The sequence below is a fragment of the Takifugu rubripes genome, chromosome 21 (assembly GCF_901000725.2).
Source record: "Takifugu rubripes chromosome 21, fTakRub1.2, whole genome shotgun sequence".
Lineage (NCBI taxonomy): Eukaryota > Metazoa > Chordata > Actinopteri > Tetraodontiformes > Tetraodontidae > Takifugu > Takifugu rubripes.
The window spans coordinates 15,841,760-15,866,297 of NC_042305.1; the positions used below are offsets into that span (position 1 = coordinate 15,841,760).

Consider the following 24,538-nt stretch of genomic DNA (forward strand, 5'->3'; position numbering starts at 1 on the left):
TGACAACGACCCCTGACATCACAACGCAGCATCACACAAAGGCGCCAACAACTAATTGGGGATATTTTCCGTGGGAATCCAACGTTGCTGATCAAACGCGCTCAGCCTGGAGGCACTGGGTCGTTGCATGTTCTCCCCATGTTTGTCTGGGGCTTTTCCAGTTACCACAGACCAAAGGCTCTCAATTACCCCTCAGTGGGAGGAAATGGTGCGAGGGTGTGTCCTGTGAAAGGGCCCCCGTGACCCCCGTGACCCCCTCTGGGATCCCGGCGCGGCTGCACATCTGGGAGATTTCACTTGTGATGAAGTCGTTTCGAATTGTGTCACCGCTGCCTTTAATTGATCTGCGGACATAAATGAACCCGCGGCGTCCTTGCTGGGACAGCTGGTGCTTTTGGTTTCCTGTTCGATCAGGTCCGATCTACGGGCGCAGAGGATTCAGGACGGAGAACCCGGGACGGTGCTGCACCTGCGTGAGTGCTGACCCGAGAAGAGTAGAGAGGAGGGACTCCGGAGCCTGCAGCGGCGGCCCGCTAACGGCTGCAGCCGCAACTACAATAATCCCATTTTATTTATAGCTGCGGAGCCTCGAATCTGAACAAAAAGAATTAATAATAACCTTCCCTTCAGCCTCAAACTGGCGGCCTTCTCTTGAGTATTAAATGGCCACGTTTTAAGACCTTCACGGGGTTCATCAAGTTTTCTGCTGACTCAGCAAGAACCGCCACGTGCCACCGTCTCGGGCCTGAGTCCAGTGTGGTGCTGTGGTCCTGAGACTTCAGTCAGAGCTGAGTTCACTCCGGGTGGTGTGCGGGTACATAAAGGCAGCGTGCAGCACGGTGGGCAGCTGCACGAACATACGCTAGCGAGGCTAACAATAAGCAGAAAAACAAACTCTGGGGGTTTTCACGCCTTATTGTCCACACTCTACCTTCTGTCAAAGCCTCTCAAATATGCTGCTTTTGCTATTTAATCGACTGCAAATATTCGAGAGGTGAGCATCTGAAAACCTGCACTCGGGGAAGGAAAAGTAAAGACTGATGCTATAAGCTAAAGTGTTATGTTCTGGTCTCGCCACACAGAACAGCAGTTATAACTACAGCAGGCTGAAAATAACTTAATGGCCTGAATAGCTCCTGTAAGTTTCATAGCTGCACTTTTGGCCAAGTTAACCGGTTCTCTCTGGCTGGCGTGTGACGGTGGTGGGTCAGGTGTGACTGAGACGGGCTAACAGGTGTGCACATCTTAAGGAGGTGAACGTACATGCACTTTGTTATGCTCATGACATCAACCTTCACGTTGAGGACATCCCTCCTGACAGGAGCCACACGCCGGGGTCATGTGACACGCCGGGGTCATGTGACACGCTGATTTACTCACATGACGGCAGATTTTGGCCTCAGCTCACTTAAAGGCACCGTCCTTTCACCAGGCGACACATTTAGAATATGAGCTCTTAGATTTACAATATAAGATGTGTGGGGGTGCAGAGAGATCAAAGAATCAAATAGTAATCAAAAGGAAACTTTATAAGACCCTTTCCTGCTTTTAATACATTTTACAGAACTTTGAGATGCAGCGGAAACACAAACCAGATTGTTTTGGATCCAGGTAAATGAATTCCTGGACTTGTTGGAGGAAAGAAGCTCATCACCAGTGAAACACTGAACGCGCAGCTTCACGCAGCTTTACAGGAACTTTAAACGCTGCCTCTGACATCCGCAAACCCCAAACACACCAGCACAGGTGACCAAAAAAACTGGTCTCCTGAAGGCGTCGGGCGGCGCTAAGGTGCCTCCAGCACAATAAACCCTTTGACGTTTTAGTTTAACATTCAGTCATCGTTACCCATAATTCCATTCTCCAACTCTGATGCTGTTTAACATTAGAAAGCCTTTGCCCATTTGCATGAAGGACACGTGAGAGAAGATCCATCCTTCATTGTCTGAGTTGACCATTCCTGCGTCACACGGGCGCCAACAATGCGTAATTATGCTAATGGGAACCAGTGCCAACACTCAGTCCGTGTAATCATAGAGGCCACTAATTTTGGTAAATCTTTTGACAAAAGTGCTGATTGAAAACAGATATCACACAGGAGGGGGGGGGGGTCTCGTGCAACTGTCACGACCTGAGATTTTCGGGGATCTCCCCCCGTGTTGCGTTCATGACAGGTGCGTTTCCGCTGCGTGGCTTATTCTTATGTCCTCGTTTGATCAGTAAAAGGAGCCGCACAAGCCGATGCGAGGGTCCGTTTGGCTTCTCCTGAAGCGGTCTCATCAGCGTCTGCAGCCTAAATATAACAACAGGAGAACTGCAACCCACAACAGTCCATGTCCAGACCAAAATACCTCCCTCTGTCCTGGATTCGCATCAGCCTTGCTGCTGTTATGGCGACTGGGAGCCTGGGTCATTATCACACACGCAGGTCAATACTAAGCATCTTAAATGTGCAACCTAAGAAGATGAAGTGATGAATGTTGCAACATCACTCACAGTTAATTCATTAGAGCCAGACAGTGTGTTTGGGACACAAACACTCTTTGGGGACTCATCGCCCTAATTTGACCTAGGCGGTAAAATAACTTACCTTTGTTTTACCCAATAGGCATCTGTCCTATGATAAAGCCTCAAACACGCACCATCAGATCTATTAAGAGCTGGATATTCATCATCAAAGATGGTGAAGACCGAAAACAGGGAGAAGCAGTTGTGAGTAGCGAACCTGAACTCACCACCGCGCCACAATGATGCGTTCAAGTGACTGCTAACAGGCTGCAGTGGCTGCTGTGACTGCATCTGTCCACTTTTAAACTTATCCAGATGATTTGGGAGGACTCTGATGCTGTATAATACTGGAGAACCCACACTTTGTTCTCCAGAATCAGACGACATGCGTAAAGTTGGCGCACACGTATCTGGGCTTTGGAGGCCTTGAGTGTTCACCTGCGCTGCTTTAACCGTGTTGAAGTGCACACTCGCGGGCGACTTTATGGCCACTTTTATCGCACTTAATGGTGTTTGTTTAAACGTCCCGAGGCATCATCATAACATTCTTGCGGGCCCCGGACGCTGCGTTTCGCCTGCGGCGCCCGATGCTGAGTTTTATCGCACTTTATTGCGTGTTTTTATGTCCCATCACGGCCCCGATTTCACGACGGACAGTTTGATATTCTCAAACACGAGATTGTGACCATTACGTAACGCAATTTACGGAATCCCCCGCGGGCCAATTAAACGTTTTTGGGGGGTTTTTTTGACACGGTTTCGGAGTAATCTGCTCTCCTTGCGTAACAGCGATGCGGGGACAGATGCGCAGGCTGCGGGCTCGGTAATGGACTGTAAACACGGACTGACCGTATAGGCCTCACATTTTACTCTGATGGAGAAGAGCCACCTTCTCACATCGCCACCTGCAGAATGCGCCAGTCTATAACAGACCACTGCAGCCCCGTAGCCCCCGATTTATGGCCCTACACAACACCGATCGCGGCGGGCTTTTGCAGAAACCTCAGCACGTTCGTGCAACGGCGAGAGAAACGCAGCTTTGTCGTGGACGAGTAGGATGTGGGAAATATGCACCGTGGCCTAGAAAGAAAGCAGCACACGGTGACAGCCCTCCGTATCGATTCAGATGAGGATGCACGGCGAAGATTCGCGGCGCTTACCTCCAGCGTCCGTATCTCTTTCTGAGTCAAGTCGTTGGATGTGGCACATTTGGTCCGTAAACCCTCCAAACTAGAAATGCTGATGTCTATCATATTTTGCACCAACTCGCACTGTTGCAAGGCTTTCTGCAAACTAAGATGCTGCTCCTCGCTTTTTGTCATCTCCTCGTTCATAGTTTGGCGAGCAGTCGGCGTTATTCCCCCTCTTGCTCTTTCACAGGAAAAAAATAAAGACAAAAAAAAAAACGGGGAAAAAAAGAAACCAAAATACCCAAGGTAATAATTCAATAAAGAAACGTGGAGGAGCCTACGGAACAGATGAACCTGCAGAGCGCCATGAAAGGAGATGCTGTGGGTTTACAGGAGAGGTTTGAGCCGTGACACCGTCGGCTCCATCGCAACAACACTCCTCGTAGTTCCTGCTGTTTCATCAAGGTGTCTTTGGCTAAATCAAACACAATACGGAGGCGCCGAGCGGGACTGCACGGTTGGCCACAGCATCCACCGGTTCCCCTTTCGTTTCGAACGGGTCTTTAAATGAAAAGACGCTCAGCGCATCATCGTCATCAGCGGCGGCGGCGGCGGCGGCAGACACAAAAAGCCTTGTGTATTTAAAGGTGCTCATATGTGGCCTGGATGCAGGTACTCCCTTGGCAGCAGCTGCATCCCGGTTCGCTCCCACCACACCGACATGTTTCCTGTCAATCAAACCCACAGCAACAGCGAGAGCGTCGCATCGCCGAAGCGCCTCCGCGAGGGGCCGCTCTCGCGAGATTTCCGCCCAGCGCAGTGGGCTTCAATCAGAGGCCCGAGAGGGGAATCAAATATTTACATTTACACCAGTTTTACGACAAATACAATGAGTCAGAGGACGCGTGAAATTAACTTGATTTAAGTGGGATTATTGTTTTATTTGGTTTGATAGAATTTAATCACCGCACACCAGGTTTTACAGTGTAAAGAGAGCACCGAAGTGCCTTTTCGTGTCAAAAGTAGTAAACAGTAAACTAGAAATATCCTGTGCAATATAATATCAGTTAAAGCGAGTCAAATTTTAACCAAAACACACACTATTAAGTATTTAAATGCAATAGTGTTAATTTGTAACGCTTGATACTAGCTTGTCTAATAGCTACAAGGTGAAATATTAAATTAGCATACTTTTGTATTTTTGCTCATTATAAGTTTAGAAAATATAGATGTAATTTAAAAAAAAAACTTTTTCTACAAAATCATGTCGTTATTTAATGTTTCGGTCCGACAGTTCCCATGATGGGCATGTTTCCGGTCAGACGTCCACGTGACCTCACACAGCGATCCCATTGGTCGTACGTGGTGACGTTGACGCAGACTTTGTAGTGGAACGCGCCAAACACGCCTCCGTGCAAGTGTTTTGAGAACATCCTCTCGTCTTGCAGTTAACCCTCTAAAAAATTAGGCATATATTTTTAGAAATTTAACATGTCTTCCAACAGTAAAACACCCTTACAGAAGCGAAACTTACCCTGGTAAGTAAAGACGTATAGTAACTCGTTAGTGCTAGGTAAGCCACTCTGGATACAAGCTAGTACCTAGCCTCGATATGCTAAATCTATACTAGCATCTCTGCCAATCCAGCTGTAAAATAACCTTTATTTTCAGAACATTGATGCTACTTTTTATTTATTCATTATTGTCACTCAAAGATGGTGCACTTAAAATGTCAGAAGGTCTTAAGAATATGACGTTGACGTTTGTTTACACCAGGACAAAGCGAAAACTACTAATAAGGGAATTGTGATCAAAAAATATACTTCCCGAAACATTTATTTTGCAAAACCATGTCGACGACATTCATTTATGTCTGTTCTCCTTCCAGGGTAGAGAAATACAGACCGCAGAAACTCGACGATCTGATCTCCCACAGAGACATTCTCAGCACCAGTAAGTTAAAGTTTCACCATTCAGGTTCCACAATCAGCAAACACAATTAAACATTTCATTAGACAGAATGTCTCTGAATGTTGCTGACTGTTATCTAAGTTTAAATGTAGCTTTGTTCATGTGAAAACAGTGGTTAGAATTCACACATTACACAAGACAACCACGACACATTTGAGTGTGTAGAGAAAGGCAGATTTCTTTTGTCTTCAGTTCAGAAGTTTATCAACGAGGACAAGCTCCCACATCTCTTGTTCTACGGCCCCCCCGGAACAGGGAAAACCTCCACCATTCTGGCCTGTGCCAGACAGCTGTACAAGGACAAAGAGTTCAACTCCATGGTTTTAGAGGTGCACCGCAGTTCTGTGTTAGCACTTTGTGAGGCCTCTTTTCTTCGCTATTTCACACTAAATTTGGCGTTTCGCAAATGCAGTTAAATGCATCAGACGACCGAGGTATCGACGTCGTACGTGGTCCAATTTTGAGTTTTGCCAGCACCAGGACCATTTTCAAGTAAGGTGGACCTCAACACTTTGTAACCCACATCAACAAGAGAACCCCCCCCCCCCCCCCCAACTGCTGTGTTCTTCTCTGCCAGGAAGGGCTTCAAGTTGGTGATTCTGGACGAGGCTGATGCTATGACCCAGGATGCCCAGAATGCACTGCGGCGAGGTGAGGCCATCTGTTTGTCCGGGCGTTGCCCACTGAGAGCCACATGGCTCAGTGAGCAGCCAGACAGTTTACTGACTGTCAGCTTGTGCACGGAGCGGCTCCTTTTGCACTAATACGTAGCTGAATTTTACCTCTGTTATTCCATAAAAGAAGTTCTTTACCTCTGGATCTAAATAAGCATGTACCCTTTAAGAATACAGTATATTCTTGGAAATGGGTTGTAGAATATTCCAATCGTCTCTCTGATGTTCTGTAACATTCATTTGCGCCCTCGCTCGTTGCATTTCAGTGATCGAGAAGTTTACAGAAAACACTCGCTTCTGTCTCATCTGCAACTACCTGTCCAAGATCATCCCAGCTCTGCAGTCCCGGTGCACCAGGTTCCGCTTCGGCCCGCTGTCCCCAGATCAGATGATCCCCCGGCTGGAGCATGTAATCCAGCAGGAAAGGTGTGTGTGTGTGTGTGTGTTTGGGAAGTTAGAAGAAAGTTAGTATTTTACAAGCTGCACCGTTTCTCTTTGCTATAATCTGTTAATTCTCTCTTGCAGCATTGACATAACTCCAGACGGAATGAAGGCCATTGTGACTTTATCATCGGGCGACATGAGAAGGTCTCTCAACATATTGCAGGTGTGCTGAAAGCCTCTGAACTATCACATCATCAGCTAAATGGCTTCACAGGCTAAAGCTGGGAATTTTAAATCTGCCATCCTTTTTTTTTTTAGTGTTTATTAAATGTTACACAGTCATCCTGATGTACTGACAAGTTAAATTGGGTTATTTATACGTGACCACTGTGGTTACAGAGCACCAGCATGGCTTACGAGAAGGTCACAGAGGAAACGGCGTACAACTGCACAGGTCACCCCCTCCGTTCAGATATAGCCAACATCCTGGACTGGGCCCTCAACAAAGATTTCACCACCGCGTACAAGCGTATCCGTCACTTTGCTGGGTCCATTTGAGATCCCATCTGGCTTCACTGAAAATCACCTGTCACGGTTTCCTAGTTTAATTATCTTCTTGCTTTAGCTGTTTTCTTTTTGCCTGTGCGTTTCTCCTTAACACCTGCTCCATAGAAATCCTGGAACTCAAGACTCTGAAAGGTTTGGCCCTGCAGGACATTCTAACTGAGGTTCACCTGCTGATACACAGAGGTGAGATAGCTGAAGCTTGCAGCATACAGTTGCTAAACTGGTGCAGCCAGTCTGTCCACAGGGAACAACTATGTTATTGATCTTTAGCTTCATGCAGACTCACCTGCTCATGAGCAAGCCCAGCTATTTTTAAATCTTATAAACCATTATTGTGATAAAACAGTTATAGTAGCATTAAAACCCAAGTTGCAAAATTATTACTGAAGAGTTTTGTGGCGTTCATCCGCCACCAGGGGGCAGTCAAAGCGCTGTTCTATTTTTACAATCTTAGGTTGAATAAAATGGAATAAAGCAGTTTTCCATGAACACCTAAGATCTAGTTAATATCTTAACCAACACAAGTGTCAATTAAATGTGTGCCTTGCTCTCAGAATCTCACAGTATTGAAGATAATTATGTTTTGCCCCCCATCAGTTGACTTTCCTCCGGATATCCGAATTGGCCTGCTCATCAAACTGGCTGACGTGGAGTAAGTAGGACCACTCGCAAGCCAACTAAGCCACCATTTATCGGAAATGTTTTTACTGGACTTGTCATGTGGTTCTTTAGGCACAGACTGGCCTCAGGGACCGATGAGAAGATCCAGCTCAGCTCCATGGTCGCAGCCTTCCAGGCGGTGAGAGACTTCGTGGCGAGCGAGGCCTCGTAACATCGTTTTACCCCTCCCAGCAGGTCTGTCTGATACCAGGGCGCACGGCGTTACTTCATGTCATTTACTGATATTCATTAAACGGGCGTGAACACGTGTTTAAGTTTGTTTATTAAAAGTATTTCCCCCAAAATCCAGTTTGAATACTCAACCATAAAGTAGTAGTGCATGTGATAAACAGAAGAATTAGAAATGCATATACATCTGGTATTTACACAATAAATTAGAAGTATAAAATAGTGAATCAAGCATGTGAACATTAAGTTTATGCATCGTCCTCCAGTAGTAGTGCAATAGATTAAATAAATCTTTAGGAATCTTGCATCTAAAAGATTCTTGTAATAAATCAAGCAATAAAAGGATGTTTTTTTGTTTTGTTTTTTTGTTTTTAGGAATGATTAAGAATCATTTGTTAAAGTACGTTGTTGCATCGTTAGCGTGGCGATTCAGCCGTCCCAGTCTTCCTCCTCGGAGGAGAAGCAGCAGGTCTTCAGGTGCTCGGGGATGTTCCTGTAGGTCAGGTACTCGATGATCCTCTTGGGGAGGGGCAGCGGCTGGATCTGGTGCGTGGAGACGGAGTGGCGCAGGCTGGATCGGCACAGGTGGCGCAGGCTGGGTAGCGTCACCGGAGTCTTCCAGAACCTGACGTGACCGTCTCTGGTTCTGGAAAGAGGGTTCAGGGTCGGTGTTTCCATGTGTGCCGACAAGGATCGAATAGTTCTGAGCATCGTCCGAAGTGGCCTCGAGACCCCGGTGTGGAGGCTACTTACCCCGTGGCGACGACTCCGCCTTGTGGATGGTAGTTGCAGCACAGTCCGTTAGATTGCCGGTCTGCTCTCGTCTGCATCGCCATCCCTTTAGTTCCGGGCTCCCAGATCCGGAGAGCCCTGCAGACAAACGTCTCAGTGCGGAGTCGCTCCTTTTCTATCGCTCTGGTTTTGCGACGAGGACGTTATTGCTGAAATACTCACCTGTCGTCCGTCACGATCGCCAAGTACAGCCCGTCTGGAGAAAACTGGATGGAGGAGATCTGGTTCTGCCCATAGTCCTCAAAGTAGTCGCTGCGGATACAGGGAAGAAGACGTCTGCACCTCTGTTGTGATTTCAGTTGGAAGGTGTTAGCAGTAAAAATGGCAATAACAGGTTGAGGAGGTGGTGCGGGACACCGGGCCATGCTGTCTGACAGCGCGTCAGATGTAAACAGGGATAGCGAGCACGGGACGCCTCGTACTAGCCCGTCATCAAAAAAGGACAAGAAAATACACACTCGGAGGCTCTTTCGCGACAGGACGGGCGTAATCCGAGCATCTGAGACCGAACCTACATCAGCGTGGCCAGCTTCTCGGCGGTATACGGGTCCCAGAGGTCGATCCACCAGCTGGAGCCGCTGAAGGCCGCGGTGGCGAGCAGCGCCCCGTCAGGAGAGAAGTCGCAGGAGGACAGGAGGTACAGGGTCTTACGGGTTCCTCCTGTCAGGTTCCTGATGAATGTGTACGAGCGCAGGCTCCAGAGACACACCATCTGAAGACAGAGGAGGCTTCATTAGTGCCGCTGGGTCCCGGGGTGTCACGCCGGGTGTGACTGCGGCGTGTTGGCGGCGTCCTTCAGGAGACGCCTTCAACGGAGGCCTCACCCGGTCAAATCTGCCGACCGAGGCGATCATGCTGCAGTCGGGCGACACGCTGCAGCAGCTGATCCAGTCTTTGTGGCCGGAGAGCACCTGCACCCGTTTACCTACAACGCACGGAAGGGGAAAAAAAAGCTGTATTTCTACCAACAGATTAGGCAGAGCGCCGGATCATCTGACGCCAGCGAGCGTTGTCTCTGGATCTAAACACGCCGCTGATGTCGCTCCGATTGGAAATGCAAGCGTTTACATGATTACAACACATGATTACAACCCAGTGAATGATGCAGGGAGGAACATCAGAGATGTGCGTCTCCTAATATAATTAGCTACCGTTACGAGGCAAATTGTGTTTCTAAAAGGTTTTTTTTAATCACTAGAACTATGTCAGATCAGCCTGGAGGCCATGAAGTGGATGGATTATTAATCCGGGGAAGGTTTTAATCCCGAACGTGTGAATAACTGGCTTTAAAAGCAGCCTGGAACTTTGGGAAACGTTGCAGCAAACACGCGATGCTTTGTGGAGGTGAGACGACAAACACTTGAATTACTGTCTAACGATTATAATTAGCAGGAGGAGGAGGAGGAGGAGGGCTGGAAGGGATTTTAGCGTCGAGTGAAAGATTAGACTCTGTTGATGGTTTTGACTTTCAACACCTCAGGACTTCATCCCGGAGACCAAGTTGATGCTCGTGGCTAAAAACAACGCAAAAAATCCTAAAAACGTTCCAGAGACGCTGCATTTACAAGGCTGTTGGACCTTCATCTCCTAGACAGTCATGTCAGAGTCTGAGGAACCAGCCAGCCGCCCTTCTCTCCTCCACCCGAATATAAACACCCTCTCTTTCTTTAGAGCACGGTGGCGTCATTTTAGAGGAAGCTAAACACTCATTAAAGGTTGTGATCAAATGAGTGAAAACAATACTCATCCTGGATTAAGTTTGCACGCACCTTTGTGAGCCAGGTCCCAGATCCTCAGCGTCTTGTCTCGAGAAGATGATATGAGCGTGAGCGTCCCGTTCTGAGGGAAGACCAGGTCTCTCACCACGCCTTCATGGCCGTGGAGATCGAACACAGCCTCGCCTGAAGACAGATTAAAACTTCAGCCGATGTTGAAAAGCTGGAAAAGGCATCCGGCCGGCAGAGGCCTCACCTGTTAACACATTCCAGATTTTGATGATGCCGTTCTCCAGGCCCGTGGCCAGGAGTAGGCTGCTGCTCCCTTTGGTTGGTGCTCTGGACGGAGGGGTCCCTCCGGAGGATTTTGGAGGCCTTGGTCCGAAGGCCAGACCCCAGACGGGATGACCGCAGCTGAAGCTTTTGTCTCCGCGGTCGGTATCGGCGTTCTGACTGTCTCTGAGAGGGAGCGTGGAGACATTTTAAACATGTAGGAGGTGTGAAGTTGAGCTAATTTATGATGCTGCCTTTAAGTGCAGTGGGAAATAGAAATGTATTTACAGAAAATTACATCTAACCAGGTTATATGTGAACACATCTACACCTTCATCATAAAGCTTACCTTATTTATTTACCATATTAGATAAAAATATATAATTTACACGGAAGGATCAGATGCTAAAGAATAAAATAGTGTATCAAACATCTTATTTCCTTCAAGTCTGTTGATGTATTGTTAATCTTTATGTTGTCTATTTGACATACCGGTAGTTGCAAATTGGACATTTAATAATCAAAATTTAAATGAATAACGAATGTTGTTGGGTAGATGTTAAAATATGTTTTTACATGAATACAAAGACAAACAATAATCGAGTGCCGATAACCCAAAACGTTTTAGAAATTAATCTTGACGTCTGAACCGATTCGCCCACCGATGCTAAAGTGTACGATGCTCCTGAACGCACCGTGCGTGGCTGGATTAAAAGATAGACCTACACGGAGTCGAGGGGCCAAGCGACCACCCACACGATCCCGTGTCCCATGGACCAGGCGAACCAGTCCCCCTTCGGGGAGAAATCCACCCTCCACGTCTCGCATCCTGCTCGCCCCTCCAAGGACGGCGGGCGCCTGGTCTTCAGCTCCAAGAGGAGAGTCGGGTTGGACGCTGAGAGCAGGACGGGAAAGAAAAGCAACATTCATTAAAATGCATCCAGTGCCCCTTTCTTCCCCCCCCCCGGATGTTTCTCCAGGCTCCGCCGCCGCCTGGATACCCGGACCCACACTCACACGTCGCCGGTGGCTCCGCGTTCTTTTCCGTGGAGCACATCGTCGCCTTCACATGCTCGTCCTCACGGTCCGGTGCCGGTTCGGTGGCCGTTCATGAGCGGAGACGGTCGGGTTCGCTGGGGTGTTGAACGTGCGCTTCCTGGAGCCCGACGCACCCTGGACCATTGGATCCTCGGCCCGGTTGCCCGCTGTCGTCACGTTTCTCTCATTACGTAAACACATTGCAACAGGCCACGCCCCTTAGAAACGCGAGAAATTGCGTTTTAACCAGATTTTCTTCGGATTTTTATATCATATTTCCTAAAGTTTCATAAAGAAAAAGGATACGCGAGTTCAGAGCTACACCCTGGTTTCACATGTCGGGTTACACACTGTTAATTATTGGCTAAACTGTCAATAATTAATGGAATAACACAATAAAACCCGACTAGAAAATCACCGCCATCACCCTGGACATATACTTTTACTCTTAACTACATTGACAAGATAAAGTTGCGTTTTAAAAACATACAAAAGAGGCTCTAATGAGGAAAATGAGACATTTATTATCAAACCAGTCAGTGACGAAAGAAACCAATGATAAAAGCTGTTTTTTTAAAAAGATTTATTTACAATCTGAATCATTAATCCTATCGCTGATTTCTCATTTCAATACAAACCCAATACAAGGGACATATTTTACACGATTAAGGAGAAAACGTGGACATTGTCCTGTAACTGTGGCCCCGTGTCACGGTTTCCGCCCGCTGCTGAATGACTAACTGACTCCACCACATTTTTACAATAGTCGAGTTCACAGTCGCAGGTTCAACAGCATTAGTGGAGGAGTTTAAACCACGCTTCTCTCACCAGCTTCATGTGTGCCTTCAGTGTCCCATTTAAAATGCTCCATAGATAATAAAAACAAGTTTAAATCCCATTTTAAAAATAATTTAAATGCTTTTTTTTTTTACAGTGATTCTGTTCACATTCTTTCTGGGAGTACATTTCTAATGTAAGTATAAAAACACCCCAAACCTAAAATGTAACAAGACTTTCTGGCTCTTCTGTCTCTACCGTGTCCTCCTGCTGGACGGGGCTGGGGTCGGGACCTTCCGGGTCCTCCTGGTCGCCTTAACAAAACCAACAATGAATTTTTTTTTAAAAATGGACAAATTCCACGCAGCATCGGCGAGGCGAGAGCGTACTTGATGGGATCCTGTGTATCTGGACGAGCGTCGTTTGGTGCCCGTTGGTCAGCGGTGGCAGGCGGGGAACGGCGTCCTGGAAAACCGGCTCCTCGTCAGACTCCACCAGGTTCATGACGTCTCCTCTGTCCTCCTGCCTGCAGAGCAGAGGCGCGGTCGCGTCCAGAGATTTAGAATATGACTATTATATATAGATATAGATATATTATTATATTATTATACATCTATATGACTATAGAATATTAAATCCTCTGAAATAACCCGGTAAAAGAGCGCACGGTGAAACAGACACATTCTGTAGTTGTTCCATTTGCTTTAACTGGCAACGCTGAGCTTCTACCTGCAGCATGAGGGAGCTGCATCAAGCTGAAGATCTGCAGGGCTCAAAATTCCCACAGACCATAAACACAACACACCAACCAATCTGTAAAACCATGGACAAATAAAGAGGAAATGCAACTTGTACATAAATAAGCAACCCCCCCACCTCCACCACCCCCCGGGGCTGCATTTGGACCAGGTTTCCTGTCCTGCCAGGCAGAAAATGGTCCACCAAGACAAGCGGGAGCCCAGGTGAAAGATTGGCCCTCATGGTAGAACCCGGCTGGGTCAGGGCCCTCGACACCCCTGATGTAGACTGCGTTACCACTGTTGAAAATGCTTTATTAGACACTTGAACGCAACATTACTGACCTGACACCACGTCCTGGAAAACAGACAAAACAGAAATTAGTCATACAACCCGGTTTAATATGTACAGTCCACTTGGTGCCACTGGGGGAACTTTTCTGCTCATATTACCGAGACAGACTCGGTGCCGGTTGGAGTAAAGTGACTTGGCGAGCACGATCGGCGAAGCCACGATGACTGCCGCCACGAAGATCCCGATGATCACTCCCGTGTAGGCAGACGAGGCTGTGGAGGCAAAACAGGAGGTCAGGAGGGAAACCAAGGGAGGGGGAGCGGGTTTATCAGCATTCCGGCACATCCGGACGCCCGCAGTGACAAGTCTGCACTGACTGACTGTGAACGAACGCCGCCGCCAGACTCACTCCGCACTGTGAGGTAGACTTCCAGCTCGCGGACGCCGAGCAGATTCTCGCTGCGGCAGAAGTAGACGCCCTCGTCGCCCTTGCTGACGTTGCGTATGGTGAGCCGGAGGACGGGGCCGTCCTCGGACAGCGTGTACTTGAGCCCCGGCGTCACGTCCTCCTGCTGGAGCCCCTTTCGCCACGTTGTGTTAGCAGGGGGGGCGGACGTGGCCTCCGTGCACGTCAGGGTTATGCTGGCGCCCTCCTGCGCCATCGCCAGCGGCTCCCCGTCGGGGAAGGGAGGCCCTAGCAGAGAGGACGCTAGTTTGTGGACACGATAACGATCCACCTCGGACATTAGCAAACGTGTCAACGTGCTTCTGCACCGTCACTGTTGACAGATGTGCCGTCATGTGACACAGCTGACTCACAGGCTGTTGACGTTTGTCTTTTGCAACACTGTCAAAACACGCCCGCGCTAGCTACACCTCTCAAACTCATGGCGTGGGGCCTGTTAGCAGGCTGATGAGGAGCTTTCATATCCTTTCAATTGGGACGTTTAGGAACGTTTCCATTTGTAGCGCTGCAAGAATTGAGTTTCCCCTCTTCTAATCTGGACACCGACATCTGTAGGCTACTTACTGATGGTGAGCGTACACGACTTCCCCGTCTCAGGAGCCAGCGCCACGTGTCGGGCCACGCAGGTCAGCTTCTGCCCGTCTGACAGCGAGGAGCGGTTCAGCAGCAGCGACAGGTTGTCGGTCATCTCCGACGCGTAGGTGCGGTCTTCCCGATGTTCCACCCAGCTCAGCCTGGGGGTGGGATACGTTCCGGGCCAGGTGCAATTAAAGAGAGCATGAGATGGGTCCTGCACTGGGGTCCACATACACTCCGGGTGTCTGTCTGAGACGTCTGCCCAGAAGACGTGCGCCAATTATCAGCCCGCTCCTGTTTCTGTCACCCTCAAACGTGCGATACTCACAGTACACCAGCAGCTCCGAGCTGGCCTCGACCTCCTGCTGAGTGATGTTGTCGAGGGAGCTGCAGACGTAGAGTCCCTGATCGCCCGGCTGGATGGCTGCGATCCTGAAGACTAACCAGGGTCCAGAGGTGGAAACCAGCGACCCGTTGCTGGCCGCAGCCCCGCGGAAGGCCCACGCGAGTTCCCGGGACGAGCCCGAGGAAGTGGAGCAGTTAAAGGAGACGTCGGAACCCCGGGACACAAAGAGAGTGCCGTTGGAGAGGGCGGAGGCCGGACTGATGGATGTGGTCAGATTCCCTGGATCGCCTGAGGGGAAACGGAGCGATATTGTCACGCCAGGACGAGCTTTGGTTGGCAAACAAGCGGCCCTTGAATACAATAAAAGATCTAATTATTGTTCTCAACCTGATACCAGTGGATGATTAACTAAAAGGTTACTTTCAAACTCAGATTCTGGACTACGTTTTGCTTTAATAAGTAATCTTTCCAGGAGGTAGAGTCATCTTGGGTACTAGTTTTGATGGACCTCACTGGTAACGCGCAGTCGGACTTGTGCCAGGAAGGTGCTGTTATCCTGCAGGGTGGAGTTGCACAGGTAGCTGCCCTCATCTCCGGGAGTCACCTCCGCGATGTTTAGGGTGCCGTCAGGAAGGAGGCTCAGCCTTTCACCGCCGGGCAAGGCGCCCTGCTCCGCACCGCCACCGCGGATGAGTTCCAGCCCGTTTCTGGCCCACGTCGTCGACCTCGGAGCCAGACCGCCGGCGGAGGAACACGGAAGTAGCACGATGTCGCCGGGTGAGACCGTCAGTGTCGCATCGCTGGAACCTTCGCCCGAAAGTGCGGCTGCAACCACCCCAGAGAGGGAAGAACACGCACCGTGAGGCGGCTCCCGCGCTCACCTGTCCCACCCGATACGTCTGTAGAAAACTCACCTGTCGTCCACAAACACGCGTGTAGAAACGATAGTGCTGCGAGGATCATCGTGGTCGACTTTGCGACAGGTTACATCGCCCTCGGAAGGGCAGAACAAATGGCTTCCAGTCCAAACCTGTCCGACTAGTCCACCTGTGTGAGCCGCTCTGCAACTCTGACAAACATGCTCGATACCAGTGCGCCCATTACCCCCCAGCACCCAGGACGCAGCAGGGACCAGTTACACATAAAGGTTCCCCGATCCCCCTTTGCTGTTTGGAAGGTAAGATCATATTGATCCAGAAACCTTATCACTAATAGGCCACACCCTGCCCTCACCTTTTTAAAGGCGCAGTCACACTCTTTTTCTTAAACACATGTAATAGTTGTGAAGTAAAATGCCCCATTGGTGTATAAATATCGATCTATATATATTATATTACAAAACTCACACTAATACGAGGCTAGAATTGTGTGCGTTGAACTGTTTTCTGTGAGATTAAGTGTTCTGGCAAGGACAAGAAAAAATGCAGGAGGATTATTTAATGCTACGTTTATGTACCCCAAATGGGCGTCAATAATGACGTCACTTTCCCGGTGTTATGACAGTCTGCAAATCATTCAAGTGTTATAATATTTATCACTGATCTCAAATTCTAGCCACAGCAAATACTTTTTTTTTTTTTTTTTACAAATGGCTGCATGGGATCCTTCCCCTCTCTCTATAAATATGTATAAATCTTTATCTTTTTACGTCTGCAAGCATAACTGTCAGAGACCATGTGATGAGGGCGGGACATGGGCGAGATTTTTGATTTGATTGACAGAAATCACAGCGAATCATGGAACGAGATTTAGTGAGGCGCTAGTGCCCTCTGGTGGCCACCCACTGCCAATGTTTGTTGTGTTCATGTGTCGTTAGAAAGTGAAAACAGCATCACATCAACCCTAAAAAGTGAAATCTAACCATGGTAAAACTCGATACTACAATACAATATTTATAATAATATTTAATGCTAATATTTCTTGGCACCAATGGAGGTCTAAAATCAGCTGTGGATGTTAACTGTCATCAAACAAACAAAGGCATTTTTAAAATGACATTATTATTGTTTGTGTTATTGCTACGTTATATGTAGTTCACTTAAATATTAATTCCATGCTCACTTGTATTTGTTTGTTAACGTAACCACACTAAAAGAGACACCTGCATTTTTTTCGTGACGTCAGTGGAAGTTCCTGTGGTACCTAAACGCAGCACATTTCGCAGTTTTGGGGCGCTTGTGACGACCACCGTGACTAGACACCAACAAAGTGAAACAATGCCTGTAGATCTGAGCCAGTGGACCGGGACTCTTGAACTGCAAGAGGTCGAAGAAAAGCCAGCGCAGCCTCTCACTGTGAAATACGGCTCAGTGGAGATAGACGAGTTGGGGAAAGTACTCACGCCAACGCAGGTTAGTGAGCTAGCTTACTGCTGCGTCTACCAGCCAAGCTAACAAACCGAATAAAGGCGCTGCTTCTGCGCGTTAGCGTCAAAACATATATTTTTTGTCATAGAAGAGAAGTGTTTTGCAACTTGGTTGTGCATTAATTGAATTCACTTGCAGCGGATTGGCAACGTGAGTGGAATTATATAAACCCCAGCGTTTGTGGCGATGGCGCCCCCGTGTGGCCGTCCGAGATAACGCCACGTTAACGCTCCACCTGTCTGCAGGTCCAGAACCGACCCACGACCATTGAGTGGGAAGCATGTGACTCCAGTAAACTGTACACGCTGGCCCTGACCGACCCCGATGCTCCCAGCAGGAAAGACCCCAAATTTCGGTGAGAAGAACAGCTGTTGGTATTTTATTGGACCTGTGAAAAATCATTTTAAAAAAAATAATCTTTTGTTTCCGATCTCTAATAAAGGGAGTGGCACCACTTCCTGGTGGTCAACATGAAAGGGAACGACGTGTCATCTGGCTGCGTCATGTCCGATTATGTGGGTTCTGGTCCTCCCAACGGAACAGGTAAAAGAATTTTGAGGGATATTTTTTCGTTCTGATGATAGAGATTCTATCGGCGCGTCGAGTTGGTGGACGTCCAAGCGCGCTTCATAAACCTTCCTCTCCCTGCAGGCCTTCACAGGTATGTGTGGCTGGTCTACGAGCAGCCGGGAACCCTGTCGTGCTCCGAGGCCGTGCTGACCAACCGCTCCGGGGACGGCCGTGGCAAGTTCACGATCCAGAGCTTTAGGAAGAAGTACAAGTTGGGAGCGCCTGTGGCAGGAACCTGCTACCAGGCGGAGTGGGACGACTACGTGCCCAAACTGTACCAGCAGCTGGCTGGAAAATAAACAGGAAGACGCAAAAGCTCTCTGTCATTTAGCACTATAAATTCCCACTGAGGTTTTTGGTCTGGATGGAACCCGTCAACACCCCCACGGTGGTTGTTTTTGTGGGGCATGTCGCCCGTTTCAGAACCCCCAGAATGATCTGCACTATTCTACAATAAAGTAGAACACAAAACACCTGTTTCCTTCTCTTAATGCATTTTTCTGTGTTTTAGGATACATACTCTTAGAATAAAACCAATAAAACCCAGAACCGGTCGGACGCTCGAGAAGAGACCCTCCAACCGCCAGAGTTTGTGATGAACACTTTATTTACAAATATAATTAAAAGCTTTGACAGATTCATGCTTTCTTTTACCCAGAAAAAAAACAAAAATTAAAGTGCATGCATTGAATAAAGCATCATACTGCTCTGGTTTATAAGACGTACACAGCTTGAGAGTTGTGTAATGCAGCAAAGAAAAAAATCAGACGGAAATCCCAAAACAGACCAATACTTTCAGATGAAGGGGCAAAAGAAGGCTTCTTTAAAAACTCTTTAATTTGAGTGACGATTAAAATACAATAAGAAAATAAGTAAAACTCTCCATAAATCCTTCTATACACAAAGTTCAAGCCCCCGGCCCCACCTGACATCATGAAGCCCTTTGTGCTAGCTGGGAGGTGACGTTCACGCGTCACAGGTTCGCTTGTTTTATTCACATTGGCTGCCAGCGCAGCGGAACCGGTACCGGTACCGCACGCACAAGAGTACCGTCAGCCGCCCTCCCGGGTCAGGGTCCCCCGGGCCTTATCTGAGGAGTACCTGTATGTACATCGCACCGGTCTCAAAAGTATCAAGTTATTGAAATTTTTCATCAAAAGGTTGTGAATAAATACCAAAAAGGCGGCAGCAGCGCGGCGATCGTCTGATTTATCACGCGCGGACTTTTATTGGTTTTCTGCAGAATTTGAGACCGAAACCAAATTGGGAAGAATGAGATCCATCTAAAAAGGCTCGTCCCCTGGTCCCACCGGTCCGCCCGCCCTGGGTTTTCCCTCAACTTCCACTTTCTGTGGCGGCGAAAGTGAAATTCTCGCACAAGACACAAGAAACATTTAACATGTTATCACTTTTACAAACACATGACGACCGCAGGAAGTTCTCCAGCGTGTTTTCTTTGTCATCCTGTGTCGCCCACAGAGGCAAAAAGGGGGGAGGTTTGGGGTGGGAAGGAGCCCGAAACACCTGCAGTCTTCTCCCTCTGAGTGGCCTTAAACACAGCTGATTCTGTGTGTGAGTGTGTGTGTGTGTGAGTGTGTGTGTGTGTGTGTGTGTTCTTTGCGAAAGTGAGGGCGTCAGCGGCACTGAACCCTGCACCGCCGGGTCAGGGAGGAGGAGGGGCGGACTGAGCCTGGGGACCACCCAAACACGCAGTCAGCAGCAGCGGCGGCTTCATCTGTAGTCGTCCTTGGGAAGGTCCAGGGTGCCGAGGTTGCCGAAGCCCAGGCGCAGGCTCTCCATGTCGAAGCTGTCGGTCTCCCGCTCCTGGCGCTCCAGGAGGTGTTTGATGCGGTCGGTTCTCTCCTTCTGAAGGGAAACCAGCTCCTCTTCAATCTGGGGGCGACACACATCCGCCGTCAACACCTGGAACCGTCACCGTTCCCCACAGACTCCGCAACGTCGCCGCTTTAAAACCCCGATCCACGTTCCCAACATCTCGGATATTCACACATGTTGAACACGGTCGTTCGTATCATGAAACCACTAATGCCCGCGCTCTCCCGCGGGGTAGAAAGGTGCGGGTATATCGAGCTGCACTGCATCAGTCGGGCGAGAGCAGGATCTACTTTCTCCGCCAGGCGAACGTTTACCGACCGCAGGTGGAGACAAAGAAGCGCCTGGCGCAATACGGCAATCTGGCCAACCACTGAGCATGCACAGAACTCTCCAGACTTTGACCATGAACGTTGCCGGAGGACAATAGTGCTTCTAATACTATGACATCATCCCAGTCCCAGACTGCGCGTCGGTGCTCGGCCACAAGGTGGCGACAGGCCGCCGCTGAGAGGCAGCAGAGCCGAGGCGCTGCGTCGTCTCAGGGGTCCAGTTCTTTGTTGTTGGAGAGCTGTCGAGTGTGTGGCGGGGATGTCGGACACGTCGGAAGGGGAGCTTGTCGAGATCGAAGGGAAATAAAGGTACGTTCGCACCGGAATCCTTGTGGTTCTTTCAGATTTGAAATGAAACTTGATCAAGGTCAGTGACATGAAACACTGTGGCAGTTTCCAGGGTCATCGAGCAGAGATCAAACGCTCTGAACGAACTCTGCTGCCATTAAACGTAAAAAAGAAATCGTTGTGTGCAGAAGCCATGACACCATCACCCCCACCTGTGGTGAGGCGTGTGTGTGTGTGTGTGTGTGTGTGTGTTTCAGCCCACAACCTTTTGTTCCAGATGAGCCCGGCGCAGCGACACCTTCTGCTCCAGCTTCTGCAGCTCGCGCTCGTGCTGCGCCTCGGTCTGCATCTTGATCTTGCTCTGGTAGGCATTGAGCAGCTCCATCTCCTGCTGCAGCTGCTGCCTCAGGGCCTGGCACTCGGCTTCCTGGGCCTCGTCCAGCCGCAGCTGACACAGCCGACCATGGGCCGCAAGATGGAGGGGGGGTTGGGGGGGGGGGGCAGAGACGGGTGGAGAGGGTGGACGGAAGGAGGGAGAGAAAGTATTTTAAACCAAAATGAGCGAGGGGTGTGAAGAACAGCGGTCGCAGGAAGGTGCGAGGTGTCTCCGCTCACCGCCTGAGACGCCATCATCTCGTTGATGCTCTGCTCGTACTGCTCCGCCAAGATGGCCAGCTTGCGCGTCTGCTCGTCCTTCAGTGCCTTGAGCACCGTCTTGTGCTCCGCCTTGGGCGTGACCTCCATCTGGTGGTGGCGCAGGGCCTTGTACTGTTTGGTCTGCACCTTGCAGGTGTCCTGGAACTGCTTCTTAATCTGTAGCTCCAAAGCCTGAGGGTGGGGGGGCAGAGACGTGAAAGAGCTGACAATCACGTCTCCTGTCATGCAGCATCGGGCATCGCCCTGTTGCTCCTAGCTTGCGCCATCTCAACGATGGACTCACGGGAGGAAGGCAGAGACAAAAGCATCTGGTCACACCTGGATCACAGCCGAACTCACCTTCAGGTTCTTGGGCTGCTGCCGGAGCTCCAGCACGTGCTTGCGGTGGAGCTCCCGCTCGCGCCGGTTGTTGTACTCGATCTGGTTCTCCAGCTCCGTCTGGTGCTGCTGACGGATCAGGTCCATGCGCAGCTTCTGCAGCGTCTTCAGCTGCCTGTGCTCCAGCTCCTGCATGGACTCGTCGTGGCGGATCAGCATGGCGTGTTCCATCTCTTTCTGGGTCTTCTTCTTGTTCAGCTCCTGGTGTGGATGAAAGGTCATTAGACAGAGGTCACACCCGGTGACCTCTGGGCTGAAGGGTGACTACAACACGCTTTCTAAAGCACTCTTGCACGTTTTCCCACAAAACGCTTGTGCACGTTTCCCCGGGTTTAAACGCTTTGCAGATTAGCGAATTGCTTTGTGTTGCTAATCATCTTAGCAGGAAAGAGTTCGAGGATCTAAAGAACAATGGGAGTAATTATTAAGAACAAATTAGTGTATTCTGAGAAAAGAATTTTAATTTGTTTAGGTTTTTTTTTTTTTTTTATTACCGGCATATAAACCGCCTGTATGATTGAACAAACAGCTGAGCAGAGCCTCACCTCTCGGATCTGTTCCTGTTCAAGGTCGTGTCTCTTGATCATAACTTTACGCTTAAAAGCACGACAGTTCCTGTCAAAGTAGACCCTCTGCTGGGTCAGGAGGTGGGCCTCTTCCTCGGCCTGGGAATGTTGCATGTTCTCCTTGTGCTTGGACAAACGCTCCTGCTTCTCCTTCTTCGGTGTGCTGTGGTCCTCGTTCATCTCCTGCCGAGCGTGCAGCTCATTAGTTATGACACTTTAACGTGAAAATGTTTTTAAAAGACTCTTTACACTTTAACCATGAGCATAAAGGTCTGAAGGGGTTAAAATGCTGTTTATGAATAAGAGCAAACTCTGGCCTTCCATCATGAGAACAGACAAACGTGCTGCTGCCACATCGGCCCCTCATCTTTTCTGCCTTTTTCATGGGTTAGAAGGAAATCTCCAACTCCAGCTAATACACTCCACACAGCAGCCTGATCCTCGCTCTCCGAGGTGTCTAATTCCGTGGCAGCTCGCAGCCGATCTCTCTGTTGGTGGGAAATATCTCTCCCTGCCAGTGCTGCTTTCTTTTAACCACGCTGACCTAATTTTGGTCACTTATCTTGTCACTGGAAAGCGTGGATGGCACCCACAGTTAGGCTGAGAGTTCTCTGGCCTCGGAGCACGAGCACACAAATGTATGTCGTGTGTATGGAACCGAGGCTCTCCTCCTACACTGCGGGTAGGTCAGGTGACTCAACGTGACTTTGCGTGCACGGTTTGGTGTGGAGGAGTGCTGATATAACAGGCAGCACACGGGAACATGTGTCACACGCGAGGGAGGCGTACGAATGAGCTCGCCCAGGGGAAGAAACCGAAAGCCAACCAACGAGGCGCACCTCCTTAATCTTCTCCTTGCAGAGTTTGTACTGTTTCTTCTGGTTATCCAGGAAGGTGGTCAGCTCCTTCTTTTGCTGGGCCGCAATCTGCTGCTGGAATTTCTTCTCATCTGTGAGCAGTGTCTTCATCTAGGAGACACATGGAGCATAAGAGTGAAAGAGAGGTGGTGCTAGCTTAGCACGGCGGCTCTCTGGTGTTTAAGGTGAGAGCCTGGCTAATCAGACTGAGCTCTATAGATATTAACAAATTTTGGAGTTTCTAGATTAAACCGCCTCCACTCACAGACACCCCAAAGAATGAATTTAACAGAAAAGCAGGGACTCATATCTCAGTTCAGACCTATTTATCTATCCGGTACATGCTAACCTCACCAAACAGAGGTTTAAACTAATTATGATCTGGTAAAAAGTTACATTATATGATATCATAAAATAGCAGGGCGGTCATTTTCTAGCCAATCGTGTGTAAATGCTTAATGTTCCTGGTGTCAGCTGCAGATGTGCGCCCTTCATGCGAGCCACGCTGCAGCTGTTATCACGTCCGTGCACCGATACACTATCTTCCTGCAGGGTCTGGCTGCACGATAATCGTAGACGAGGCTTGTTTTTTTTTCTCCACGGTCCAAATTTCTGCGTCCCGCTTCTGAAGCTGTATTTCAGCTCATTCATCACTGGGCAGCGGCCAGTTTCTCAGACCTTGTTTCTCAGGAGCCGCTCCTGGACTAACTTTACGGTCCCGTCCGGGTCACCACCTGCTGCCTCGCAGGTGCAGAGGAACATCCCGCGTGTCCATCACGTCCTACCTCCTTGTCTGTGTGCACGGCGTGGCGCTTCGCCAGCTTCTCCAGCTCGATGTATGCATTGTTGGCCTGCGTCTCCACCTCCTTCTGCAGCTTGAGCCGGTGCTCGTCCATCTCGGCCTTCAGCTTGTTCTCCAGGGCGATCAGCTGCTTCTGGTGCTGCCGCCGCATGCGCTTGTAGCCCGACATCTGCTCCCGCAGCTCGCTCTCCTGCTCATGCTCGTGGATCTGCTTGGTCACCTGTGGCAGAGGAGAAGTTTGGACGTGTGATCGTGTGAAAGAGTCACTCCAAAACAGCAATGCCGAACGTGTCGCCTGGCCACAAATATGCTGACTCGTCTTGGTTTTACGTTCCCAGTAGAATTCGTTCAAACTGTGATCGTTGCTGCCCTCGGCTGGCAACACTTTTGAACTTTACAGAGGCAAAACAAGATTTTAAGAAGCTCAGAAATTAGAAAGAAGGTGAAAAATGTAGAATCTGTTTTCACCGGAGCCTGATAAAAACCTCACGGCGGACCTGAAAACAAACCCCGACTGATCTAAATGTTGTACGGTAAAACCCCTGCCGTCTACGCTACGCCCTGCTGCCTGCGGCCGACACACCAACCTGTGGACAGAAAGGGTTCTCCGCATCCAGGGAGCACTCGTTCTGCATCTTCTCATAACTTCCAGCAGAACTCTTCAGGCCAAACATGCTGGCGAATTTAGCCAAGTGCAGCAACATCCAGGAACCTTGTGCAGCATCCTATGCTTGACAGAAAACTGTCTGAGCTCCAATGCCGCCCTGAGACCCCACCCGTGTTGGACAACG

The 24,538-nt window shown here is 49.2% G+C and overlaps 6 protein-coding genes across 13 annotated transcripts in view; 2 read left to right on the forward strand and 4 right to left on the reverse strand.

Annotated features, from left to right (window-relative positions):
- ksr2 (kinase suppressor of ras 2) overlaps positions 1 to 4,393 on the reverse strand; it is a 55,625-nt gene extending 51,232 nt beyond the window's left edge. For 3 of the 4 annotated variants that reach the window (XM_029829932.1, XM_029829933.1, XM_029829931.1), the window contains exon 1: positions 3,669 to 4,392. In XM_029829932.1, coding sequence (XP_029685792.1) covers positions 3,669 to 3,842 — 174 coding nt within the window. In that variant the 5' untranslated portion in view covers positions 3,843 to 4,392. Of the gene's footprint in view, positions 1 to 3,668 lie in introns of all 4 variants that reach the window. The other variant, XM_029829934.1, reaches the window with a different exon arrangement.
- Positions 4,394 to 4,997: 604 nt separating this feature from the next.
- On the forward strand, positions 4,998 to 8,163 carry rfc5 (replication factor C (activator 1) 5). Its single transcript, XM_003975100.3, has 11 exons — positions 4,998 to 5,176; positions 5,527 to 5,591; positions 5,802 to 5,938; positions 6,022 to 6,101; positions 6,187 to 6,260; positions 6,550 to 6,709; positions 6,809 to 6,890; positions 7,067 to 7,196; positions 7,340 to 7,417; positions 7,832 to 7,886; positions 7,967 to 8,163. The coding sequence occupies exons 1-11, from the start codon at positions 5,130 to 5,132 to the stop codon at positions 8,064 to 8,066; spliced, it is 1,008 nt and encodes a 335-aa protein (XP_003975149.1). The 5' UTR covers positions 4,998 to 5,129; the 3' UTR covers positions 8,067 to 8,163.
- Positions 8,161 to 12,195, reverse strand: wsb2 (WD repeat and SOCS box containing 2). The gene is made up of 9 exons (XM_003975188.3): positions 11,881 to 12,195; positions 11,590 to 11,758; positions 10,847 to 11,049; positions 10,645 to 10,776; positions 9,700 to 9,800; positions 9,391 to 9,587; positions 9,038 to 9,127; positions 8,837 to 8,953; positions 8,161 to 8,729 (listed from the first exon to the last, which is right to left on the reverse strand). The coding sequence occupies exons 1-9, from the start codon at positions 11,918 to 11,920 to the stop codon at positions 8,513 to 8,515; spliced, it is 1,266 nt and encodes a 421-aa protein (XP_003975237.1). The 5' UTR covers positions 11,921 to 12,195; the 3' UTR covers positions 8,161 to 8,512.
- A 272-nt stretch (positions 12,196 to 12,467) lies between these two features.
- vsig10 (V-set and immunoglobulin domain containing 10) lies at positions 12,468 to 16,286 on the reverse strand. 2 transcript variants are annotated; one of them, XM_011615961.2, is made up of 9 exons: positions 16,013 to 16,286; positions 15,612 to 15,923; positions 15,081 to 15,386; positions 14,741 to 15,010; positions 14,120 to 14,404; positions 13,869 to 13,982; positions 13,761 to 13,773; positions 13,068 to 13,204; positions 12,468 to 12,992 (listed from the first exon to the last, which is right to left on the reverse strand). In XM_011615961.2, the coding sequence occupies exons 1-9, from the start codon at positions 16,059 to 16,061 to the stop codon at positions 12,898 to 12,900; spliced, it is 1,581 nt and encodes a 526-aa protein (XP_011614263.1). In that variant the 5' UTR covers positions 16,062 to 16,286; the 3' UTR covers positions 12,468 to 12,897. The 2 variants fall into 2 exon arrangements, with proteins under 2 accessions (XP_011614263.1, XP_029685399.1); XM_029829539.1 differs by lacking the exon at positions 15,612 to 15,923.
- A 936-nt stretch (positions 16,287 to 17,222) lies between these two features.
- Positions 17,223 to 18,507, forward strand: pebp1 (phosphatidylethanolamine binding protein 1). The gene is made up of 4 exons (XM_003975099.3): positions 17,223 to 17,449; positions 17,710 to 17,819; positions 17,907 to 18,007; positions 18,116 to 18,507. Exons 1-4 carry the CDS (start codon positions 17,315 to 17,317, stop codon positions 18,331 to 18,333), a joined length of 564 nt encoding a protein of 187 aa, XP_003975148.1. The 5' UTR covers positions 17,223 to 17,314; the 3' UTR covers positions 18,334 to 18,507.
- A 116-nt stretch (positions 18,508 to 18,623) lies between these two features.
- The window catches only part of taok3a (TAO kinase 3a), a 32,239-nt gene continuing 26,324 nt past the window's right edge, over positions 18,624 to 24,538 (reverse strand). For all 4 annotated transcript variants that reach the window (XM_029829536.1, XM_003975098.3, XM_011615960.2 and 1 more), the window contains exons 15-21: positions 23,731 to 23,967; positions 22,928 to 23,056; positions 22,068 to 22,271; positions 21,484 to 21,723; positions 21,103 to 21,315; positions 20,753 to 20,935; positions 18,624 to 19,927 (exon numbers count right to left, since the gene is read on the reverse strand). In XM_029829536.1, coding sequence (XP_029685396.1) covers positions 19,766 to 19,927; positions 20,753 to 20,935; positions 21,103 to 21,315; positions 21,484 to 21,723; positions 22,068 to 22,271; positions 22,928 to 23,056; positions 23,731 to 23,967 — 1,368 coding nt within the window. In that variant the 3' untranslated portion in view covers positions 18,624 to 19,765. The remainder of the gene's footprint in view (positions 19,928 to 20,752; positions 20,936 to 21,102; positions 21,316 to 21,483; positions 21,724 to 22,067; positions 22,272 to 22,927; positions 23,057 to 23,730; positions 23,968 to 24,538) is intronic.

Excerpts from the sequence above, each read along its gene's own strand:
- rfc5 (XM_003975100.3), top strand. The coding sequence starts at position 5,130 with ATGTCTTCCAACAGTAAAACACCCTTACAGAAGCGAAACTTACCCTG. Across the intron at positions 6,891-7,066 it reads GGTCTCTCAACATATTGCAG|AGCACCAGCATGGCTTACGA; the intron begins GTGTGCTGAAAG and ends CTGTGGTTACAG. Across the intron at positions 7,418-7,831 it reads TCACCTGCTGATACACAGAG|TTGACTTTCCTCCGGATATC; the intron begins GTGAGATAGCTG and ends GCCCCCCATCAG.
- wsb2 (XM_003975188.3), bottom strand. The coding sequence starts at position 11,920 with ATGTGCTCCACGGAAAAGAACGCGGAGCCACCGGCGACGT. Across the intron at positions 9,801-10,644 it reads CTGGGACCTGGCTCACAAAG|GTAAACGGGTGCAGGTGCTC; the intron begins GTGCGTGCAAAC and ends CGTGCGTTGTAG. Across the intron at positions 9,588-9,699 it reads CGGTCGGCAGATTTGACCGG|ATGGTGTGTCTCTGGAGCCT; the intron begins GTGAGGCCTCCG and ends CTCTGTCTTCAG.
- vsig10 (XM_011615961.2), bottom strand. The coding sequence starts at position 16,061 with ATGATCCTCGCAGCACTATCGTTTCTACACGCGTGTTTGTGGACGACA. Across the intron at positions 15,924-16,012 it reads CGCGTGTTTGTGGACGACAG|CCGCACTTTCGGGCGAAGGT; the intron begins GTGAGTTTTCTA and ends GGGTGGTTGCAG. Across the intron at positions 15,387-15,611 it reads AGTCCGACTGCGCGTTACCA|GCGATCCAGGGAATCTGACC; the intron begins GTGAGGTCCATC and ends GTTTCCCCTCAG.
- pebp1 (XM_003975099.3), top strand. The coding sequence starts at position 17,315 with ATGCCTGTAGATCTGAGCCAGTGGACCGGGACTCTTGAACTGCAAGAG. Across the intron at positions 17,450-17,709 it reads AAGTACTCACGCCAACGCAG|GTCCAGAACCGACCCACGAC; the intron begins GTTAGTGAGCTA and ends ACCTGTCTGCAG. Across the intron at positions 18,008-18,115 it reads TGGTCCTCCCAACGGAACAG|GCCTTCACAGGTATGTGTGG; the intron begins GTAAAAGAATTT and ends CTCTCCCTGCAG.